The 9,380-nt window shown below is 58.9% G+C and overlaps 1 protein-coding gene across 1 annotated transcript in view; it reads left to right on the forward strand.

The window, feature by feature from the left end:
• The window catches only part of SLC6A17 (solute carrier family 6 member 17), a 50,900-nt gene extending 41,922 nt beyond the window's left edge, over positions 1-8,978 (forward strand). Inside the window, exons 9-12 of the mRNA XM_062191935.1 lie at positions 674-866; positions 1,479-1,638; positions 4,520-4,682; positions 5,134-8,978. Of these exons, the coding sequence (XP_062047919.1) occupies positions 674-866; positions 1,479-1,638; positions 4,520-4,682; positions 5,134-5,502 (885 nt within the window). The 3' untranslated portion in view covers positions 5,503-8,978. The remainder of the gene's footprint in view (positions 1-673; positions 867-1,478; positions 1,639-4,519; positions 4,683-5,133) is intronic.
• The last annotated feature ends 402 nt before the right edge of the window (positions 8,979-9,380 follow it).

Genomic DNA, 9,380 nt, shown 5'->3' on the forward strand with positions numbered 1-9,380 from the left:
CTGTCTGGAGTTCAGAAGCTCAGAGCTGGGAGTGAGCGCAGTGTGGCTGGAGCAATCATGGAAGACATCCTGGAGGAGGAAGATTTTGAGCTGAGCAGGTTTCTGAGTCATCCCAGGGTCTTTGTGTAGCCTGTAGATTCCAGATACCCCAGGAAGACTCTTAAGATTTATTTATTTACTTAAAAGGTGGGCGACAGAGAGAGGGAAAGACAGAGCTCTTCCATCTATTGGTTCACTCCCTCGAATGGCCACAAGAACCCAGGGCTGGACCAGGCAGAAGTCAGGCACCCAGAACTCCATCCAGGTCTTCCACATGGGTAGCAGGGGCCCAAGCACTTGGGCCGTCCTCCGCTGCTTTCCCAGGAACATTAGCAGGGAGCTGGATGGGAAGTGGAGCAGCTGGGACTCAAACCGGTGCCCATATGGGATGCTGCTTGCCCTCCTTTGCTACAACGCCGGCCCCTCTGGGAGACTCCTGAGTTGGGGGCATGCTCTCCCCAGGGCGTTCTGCTGCCCGCTGGGGTTTGAGACCCACTGGCCAAAACCAATGGGATTCAGGTGGAGCTGGGGCTCCCTCTGGAGGAGGGAATGTTGACTTCTGAAGCTCAGAGGGCCGAGGGAAGGGGGGTAGGGGTCCTGGGGAGGGGCGGCCCTCACTCTGCCACGCCCTCAGTCCGTGCAGGGAACAGGCCTGGCTTTCATCGCCTTCACTGAGGCCATGACGCACTTCCCCGCCTCCCCGTTCTGGTCGGTCATGTTCTTCCTGATGCTCATCAACCTGGGCCTGGGCAGCATGATCGGGACCATGGCGGGCATCACCACGCCCATCATCGACACCTTCAAGGTGCCCAAGGAGATGTTCACAGGTAACCCCTCCCTGCAGGCTGCCCCCTGGGCAACGGCCAGGCTCCAGCTCTCCCTGTAGAAAGACTGGGTTCTGACTGGGCCATGTGTCCCCTTGGCACGAGCCCTGCAGAGCCAGGGGGAGGAAGCCACTTGGAAATCTGAGCCAAATCGGAGCTAGGAGACAGGGATTGATCCAGGGTTCACTCGCCCTCTCTCCAAGGGCATGGTGCCCTGTCTCAGCACCAGCCTTACACCTGTATCACGCCCAGACCTAGGCAGCCCCACCTGGGCTGATCTGGGCTCCAGGTGGGGCTGCCCCTCACCTGTGTCAGGGACTGGTTTCTCCAGGTGGAGAAAAAGACTGGAAACCATCAGATGAATCATTTAAATGAAATGGAGCACGGAAGTGGAGCACCTGCTACGGGCCAGGCCCTGTGCTTAGGGTAGAGGGGATGGGAGAAGACTGGAGAGACAATGCCTTCTTTAGGGTGCTCTCTGCCCAGCCGATTGGGACCTCCTGTGCAGGGCTGGGCTGCTGGAGGGTGGGCTGCAGGCCTGCAGGGGGAGGGCTGTCCTGGGGCCCCACCCACCCGCACCTTTGCCCCCACACCGGCCTCCCCGGCTCTCTGTAGTGGGCTGCTGTGTCTTTGCATTCTTCGTGGGGCTGTTGTTCGTCCAGCGCTCCGGAAACTACTTTGTCACCATGTTTGACGACTACTCGGCCACCCTGCCGCTCACCGTCATCGTCATCCTTGAGAACATCGCTGTGGCCTGGATCTACGGCACCAAGAAGTAAGGGGCGCGGGGAGCGAGGAGAGGGGCCGGTGGAGGGGTCGTCCCGTGAGGACTCCCTGGTGGGCTCTGTGTCCACAGGGCTGCCTCTGAAGGGGACGGGCATCATAGAATCAGAGAGGCCGAGCCCAAAGTGCCCTTCTAGATCACTTCGGGAAGCTGAGGTTTGGAGAGTCGACGCAACTGGCCAAGGCCAAGGAGAGGCAGCGAGAGGGCCTGGGAGTCCTGGGTTCTGGCTCTGGCATCATCTCAAATCACTGTAGGTAACCGGGCACCTGCCCCAGGTGCCAGCTCCCTGCAGAATCCTGTAGCGCTCGCTAAGCACTTGGCAGCTGCGCAAGAGGGTCCTGCCCTCAAAGGTCTTGTAGACGTCAGCAGCGCAATTCACAAGTTTTTAAAAAGATTTTTAAATTTATTTTATTTGAGAGGCAGAGTTACAGAGAGGCAGAGAGAGAGAGAGAGGTCTTCCATCCACTGGTTCATTCCTCAAATGGCCATAATGGCTGGAGCTGGGCCAATCCGAAGCCAGGAACCAGGAGCTTCTTCTGGGTCTCACATGGATGCAGGAACCCAAGGACTTGGGCCATCTTCCACTGCTTTCTCAGGCCACAGCAGAGAGCTTGATCGAAAGTGGAGCAACTGGGACTTGAACCAGAGCCCATAAAGGTTCCCAGCACTGCAGGCGGAGGCTTGGCCCACTATGCCACAGAGCCAACCCCAGAGATTCACAATTTTTAAAAGATTTATTTATTCATTTATTTGAAAGTCAGAGTTACACAGAGAGAGGAGAGGCAGAGAGAGAGATAGAGAGAGAGAGGTCTTCCATCCATTGGTCATTCCCCAATTGGCTGCAATGGCCGGAGCTGTGCCTGTCTGAAGCCAGGAGCCAACAGCTTCCTCCAGGTCTCCCATGTAGGTGCAGGGGCCCAAGGACTTGGGCCATCTTCTACTGTTTTCCCAGGCCATAGCAGAGAGCTGGGTCAGAAGTGGAAGTGGAACAGCTGGGACTCGAACTGGTACCCATATGGGATGCTGACACTGTAGGCAGTGGCTTTACCCACTCTGCCACAGCGCTGGCCCCCACAATTCTTAAAAAGCATTTGTTTATTTAAAAGAGAGAGAGAGAGAGAGAATCTTCTCTCTGCTGGTTCACTCATCAAATAGCGACACCAGCCAGGGCTGGGCCAGGCTAAAGCCAGGAGCCAGGAACCCCATCCAGGTCTCCCACATGGGTGCAGGGGCCCAAGGACTTGGGCCATCCTCTGCTGCCTTCCCAGGGACATTAGCCGGGACCTGGGTTGGAAGCAGAGCAGCCAGGAATCAGGAATCCAATGTAGGATGCTGGCATCTCAAGCAGCACCTGCCCCTCGAGTCACAATTCGTAGGCGTGGCCTCTGTCCCAGGTTCGGGGCCATGGAAGCTAGGAGGGTTCAGCCCTAAGAAGGGGTTGCTCTCACGGCCTGAGCTTTGGGCAGACCTCCACTCGCCATCAGCTCCTGGCCTCATTCAAGGACAAATCTGTGCCTCTGGAAGCTGAAGGCCCAGGCCCCTCCAACTCACCAACTCACTCAGCCTGGGCTGTCCTTGGCCTCTTGTTGGCCTGGGGTCTCTGCTCACTGGCCCAGTCTGATCTCCAGGATGTCTGAACCTGGTGTTGGAATCAGGGCTGGCCATGGGAGCTCCCTGCTTCCCGGGAGGGAGCAGCCAGGACAGGGAGTGCTAAGAAAACCATCTGTCCCTTGAGTGCACCCTGAGAGCCAGGGTGGGGGGCAGCACCTTGCCGGGATGGGCTCCTACTCCCCGAAAGACACCTTCAGCCACCTGCTGCAGCCCTAGTCCCCGTGCTCAGAACACCAGGGTAAACGCGCGAGACACAGTATGCAGGAGTACACAGAGAATTGCACCTGCCCTCTCCATCCACAGGCTCCTCACCCATGGATCCAACCAACCACGGGTCCTCTGGTCCAAATCGTAACGCTGCGTCTGTTCTGAGTGTGCCCGGACTGTTTGCTTGGTCACCACTCCTGCGACAGCGCAGCAGAACAAACGATTCAGAGCCTTGGCCTTGTGCCAGGTGCCGCAGACAACCTAGAGACGGTTTAAACTAAGTGTCTGGGAGGACGTGTGGGGGTCTGCACAGCGGCTCAGCACCCTCAGATTCTCATGTCCTCTAGGGGTTCTAGAAGCAACTCCCATGGATACCAATCATAACGAAGCGAGTAGCAAAATGCCACTTTAAAACCCAGATATGCTACTTTATTTTTACTGCCTAAAGCGGCAATTTGTAGGTGTGGGTCTATAACAATGGGGATTTTGAAATAGTGATGTGCATACATGATGTCTCTAGGTGTTCAACAATTGTCCTGTGATTTGATGTATTGGTGACAAAGTTGCATGTGCAGTTACTACTACTGTGGTTGTCTGTACATAGTATGGAGAGCAGTGCTAGATTTCAGTTAGCTGTAATTGAGGTAAAGATGATTATTATTATTTTTTTTTTTTTTTGTCCTTCAAGTGCACACAGCCTGCACTCCCCCAGGACTTTTCCCTCCGACCCCATGGTTAGAAACCACTGCAGACTTGGAAGGTGCACTTTTACCCCTTCTCCAGCAGGGGGAGTCTCGCACCAGGTCGCTGTGAGGGAGCCTGTCTACCTGGTGGGTCTGACCTGTGGTTATCACATCTCTGGGTAGAGCGGGTGTGATGTAGTCACAGAAGGCCAGGGAGGATAGCAGAGCCTTCTGGGGCCGGCCAGGCCCTACAACTCGACTGCGAGGAACAGACGAGGCCACTGAAGGCTTTCAGCAGGAGGAGGCTGTAGGGGAAGAGGGAGGTGCGTGGTGGAAATGCTGACTGCTGGTCCCTGTGCCGTGCCTGGCAGGTTCATGCAGGAGCTGACGGAGATGCTGGGCTTCCGGCCCTACCGCTTCTATTACTACATGTGGAAGTTTGTGTCTCCACTGTGCATGGCTGTGCTCACCACAGCCAGCATCATCCAGCTGGGCGTCACACCCCCTGGCTACAGTGCCTGGATCAGGGAGGAGGTGAGGACCGGGGCCCTCGTCTTCCCAGGCTTTTCCGCGACGGGGGCAGGGACAGGGCAGCTGCCACATGGCAGGGAGGCTTTGTGCACCGAATCTGTGACCTTTTACCAACTCACAGAGAGATGGCATTATTCCTGTAGCTCCAGTGGGGGAACTGAGGCTCAGAAAGATTGACACAGGGAGGGAGGGAGGGAGGGAGGGAGAGAGAGAGAGAGAGAAAGGAATTGCCTGCCTGTCTTACAGGTGTAGAGACCAAAGTGACCAGCTAAACTCAAGTGGTCCCCTTCGATGACTGCCATCTGCTGGCGCCTGGCCAGAATGGCGAGAGGGGAGGGGAGTGGATGGCCGTGGGTGAGGGCAGGGAGGGGCTGTCACGGAGGGGCTGGGAAGGTGGAGGCCGGCCCAGCACCGAGGGCAGGGCAGCCCTCACCACCGCCCCCTGCAACCCCAGGCTGCCGAGCGCTACCTGTATTTCCCCAACTGGGCCATGGCGCTGCTGATCACCCTGATCGTCGTGGCGACGCTGCCCATCCCCGTGGCGTTCGTGCTGCGGCACTTCCACCTGCTGTCCGACGGCTCCAACACCCTCTCGGTGTCCTACAAGAAGGGCCGCATGATGAAGGACATCTCCAACCTGGAGGAGAACGACGAGACTCGCTTCATCCTCAGCAAGGTGCCCAGTGAGGCGCCTTCCCCCATGCCCACCCACCGCTCCTATCTGGGGCCTGGCAGCGCGTCGCCCCTGGAGACCAGCGGCAACCCCAACGGACGCTACGGGAGCGGCTACCTCCTGGCTGGCACCCCTGAGTCAGAGCTGTGACCACTGCCCCATCCTGCCCCCACTGCCTCTCCCCTCGTGCCCAACCTGCCCACCTGTGTGGGCCTGGTCTCTTCCTCCAACGTGGGCACCAGGCCCACTGCCCAAGGAGAGGGGGGCTGCCCTGCCCCATTGCCCACCCCAGCCCTGGCAGACCCTGCTCTGTAATCCCAAGCAGGGGCAGGGAGCAGCTCCATTCCTTATCCAGGCCCCCGACCCATCTACCCCGCTGAGGGCCTCTCACCTTGTAGCCATGCAAGGGGGGCAGTCCAGCAGTCCTGGCTCCCAGTGGAGGTGGGGGCGGGGCTCCAAGTGGCCCCTGAGGAGCCACGCCACCCTCTCCCTCTCCCTGCACCTGCCACCTGTGGTTCTCAGATCTGGAGGGGACCCCTGAGCTGCCATTGTGATGGAGGGGGGCAGAGAGGTGTCCGCTGGCTCGGGATGAGCACAGGGACCATCACCCTGCCCATACCTGGCTGGATCACTCCTGGGCCGAGAGGCTGCTTAACTGACGGCCGGGGGTGGGGACAAGTGTGCCAGGGGGTGGGGCTCAGGCTGGAGAGCCAGAGTGCAGAAGCCAAGTTCTGTCCTTGCCCACCTCGGTGGGGGCTTGGCTTCCTCCCCATCCCTGCCCCCAGCCTGGAGCCCCAAGAGAGGAGAGGTTTCCAGAGCACAGAGTGATAGTTCCGAGCACAGCACAGATGTTTTGCAGCACAATTGTGAAGCACACGCCCCCTGCCCTCACCAGGCCCCATTTTCTCTCTAGCGGCAGCTTCCCCTGGAACAGGGAGTCCTGGAGTTTTCAGGGGCTCATCCCAGGAAGCCTCACTCCTGGGGAAAGACAGATTTTGGGGTCCCGTCCTCTCTTCTTGTTGTACAAGCACAGTCCCCCGGTGTGCACCTGACGCACGAGCACGTTGGGGATGTCTCCCAAGCCTCCCTGGCCTGCACTGGGCAGTGCTGTGGGCTCGGGAGGCTGCCCAGGCCAAAGGTTCAGCTTCTACCCCGAGGCCTGGCGCCTGCGGGGGACTACACTTAGCAGCATCTTCACTCACTCATACTTTCAGGGCCTCCCCTGGGGGAGGGGCTGCCCTTGGAGAGCGTCTGGGAGGATTCAGAACCTGACTTGAGAGGAAGCATCTGTGGGGAGATGGATGGATGGATGGACAGATGGATGGGTGGGCTGATGGATGGATGGACAGATGGATGGGTGGGCTGATGGATGGATGGATGGATGGATGGGCTGATGGATGGATGGACAGACGGATGGGTGGGCTGATGGATGGATGGACAGGTGGGTGGATGGATGGATGGATAGACGGATGGGTGGGCAGATGGATGGATGGATGGACAGATGGACAGGTGGGTGGATGAATGGGTAGATGGATGGATGGATGGGGGAAGGAAGACAGGAAGGAAAGAAGTTGAAAAGGGAAGAAGGAAGGAGAGGAGAGGGGAGGCAGGCCAGCTCCACCTTTGAGAGCTCTGGTGGGCAGGGCCAGCACAGGACAGTGCCAGGCCGGGGCTCCTCACTAAGGGCACAGCTGTGGCTCTGACTTCTGCCAGCACCAGAAGGGAGAGACGAGGCCCAGCCCAGAGTCCCTTGCCCCACTCGCCTAGCCCAGGAGGGTTCGTGCCCCCCCCCCATCACCCTGCTCCTCCTTCCCCCACACCTTCCTTCCCCCCTCCAGCTCTCTCAGCCTCACCTGTCCATCCCGAGTGTTGGGGAGGGGGAGAAGGGTCCCCACACTGCCTTGGAGCGCTGTCTCCTGCTGTGGGCCCCTCCCTCACCTGCCAACACCTCCCACTGGGCCCCACGCCTAATCCCGGCAGAATTAGCAACAGGAAAAGCAAGGCCGAGGGAGAGACTCTGCTATGTATACTCTTCTCTATATTCTATTTCTATTGTATATTCAATCTGTACATGTGGGTGTAAATGCTGTTAAATGACAAACCCAATATTATACTGTGGCTGGTGAACTATTTTCATCCTCAGTGCTGTACAGATCTATTTTCATTGTATATTTGATATATTTTTAATTTTGTAGCGTGTGCTGGGCCGGGCCTCAGTCGCCAGCCTGCAGGAGAGGCTGGGTGGGGGCCACCTGCTTGCTCTCTGTGGGCTCCGTTGCACTTGTTGAGGCCTTTGCCGTGGGCCGGGCCCTGTCCTGGCTGTGTTTTTGCTGTGTGTTAGACGTAGGGCCCAGAGCTTTGGGTGTGTGCGTGCGTGCGTGTGTGTGCGCGTGTGGTGTGTGCATATGTGGGTGTGGCTACGTGTAGGGTGCTGATTTGTGACTCCCTGTGTTCACCACCTTTCTGCCCTTCCTCCTCCACTCAGCCAGGTAGGGTGAGGCCTCAGCGTGGGGTCCCCAGGGGGAGCTCCTGCTATGGGGAGAGGCATGAACTCTGTGCTGGTGACTCAGTGTCTCCCAGCCCCCTTCCACCTCGCTGGAGGTGCCAGAAACCGGAAGGAGGGCCTTGGCAGGAAGTGGCCAAATGCCTTTGGCTGTTCCCAGTGGACTCACAGGCTGCCCTCGGGGAGGGAAGGGCCTCTCAGGCACCCCTGTCCTGGGTTGGTCTTGACCCTTCGGTGGACAGCGCCACTCTTTCTTCAGGGGAGCCCAGGGCAGGTAGGGTCACCCGACTTGCTGTGATCCTGGAGGGGCAGGCAGTGGCTGGGGAGGGCCAGGCTCCTGTGTCCCTGTCCCAGTCCCCCCCTGCCCCACTGGCTTTGGTGCTGTCCGTGCAGTGCAGACCAGGAGGCAGAGGGGACGCCAGGGCCATGCGTCTCCCAACATGGGCAGGGCAGGGACAGGGGTAGGACTAAAAGGGTGCCCCGACCCTTGACCCCTGGCCCTGCCTGCCCTCCAGCCCCAGTCACCAGCTTCTGGCCCAGGGAGCCAGAGGTAAGGGGAGTAGACAGGTGGGGCACACTAGATAATGCCAGGGAGGGTGGCTTCTACCCTCCAGCAATAAATCTGCACGAACTGCTGCTTTCCCAGTGCCAGTGGGCGCCCCTTGAATCAGCCTGCATAGGCCACAGGCTGGGGGTCCTGGGCCCTGTGCAGGCCTGCATTATCCCCAGGCAGGGGGCTGCTCTCGGCCCTTGCTCCCAGCTGCACACGCCCTGCCCGAGGACTCCCCACTGTGGAAAAGAGAAGCAAGACTGAACAGGTGGGACTGCACCTGCCCCACGTGCAGCATTGAAACACAGGGGTCAGGTGTCCCTTTACTGGGGCCTGATGCCTGGTACTGGGGGCAGAGGGCCCGGGCTCCCTTCTCATCACAAGCTCTGCTTTGTACAGACCCAAGCACACTTGCCAGACCATCACTCTGGGTTCAGAACAGATCAAGTCCATGGCTGATCAGAGTCCTGGGTCAGAACCACTCAGCCCAGGGGAGAGGACGAGGCACTGTCACCCCCAGGGGTCCTCCTTCCTCTCTCCCTCACCGTGGTGTACAATAAAGTGTCTGTTCTTACCAACCACTCAAACTTGCCTTTCTTACCTGCTCCTGGGGCCCAAGACAGAGGGACTGGGGGAAGCCGAGGGAAGCTGTGGGGCAAAGCATGAGCAGGCAGAGGCTGGGCAGTGCAGGGCTGGGGCGGGAGGCACAGGGGGCATGGGAGCCAGTCAGGCATTGCAGCAGGTCTGAGTCCACATGTCAGCTCGACCACTACATTTGCAGCGTCCTTTGTGCAATGGATTTTTCTAGGTGAGGAGAGTGAGGCTCCACCCACTGTGAGGATGGCTACCCCTGTCAGTAGAGCACAGGAAGGGGTACATGGAGGCGCATCTCGGGGGCAGGGCTGGGAGGGTGCTGATTCCAGGGGTCTGGCCCCAGGAGGGAGTCCCCCCCCCAGTCTATAATGGTGCTGCCCC

This window comes from Lepus europaeus, chromosome 5, assembly GCF_033115175.1.
Source record: "Lepus europaeus isolate LE1 chromosome 5, mLepTim1.pri, whole genome shotgun sequence".
NCBI lineage: Eukaryota > Metazoa > Chordata > Mammalia > Lagomorpha > Leporidae > Lepus > Lepus europaeus.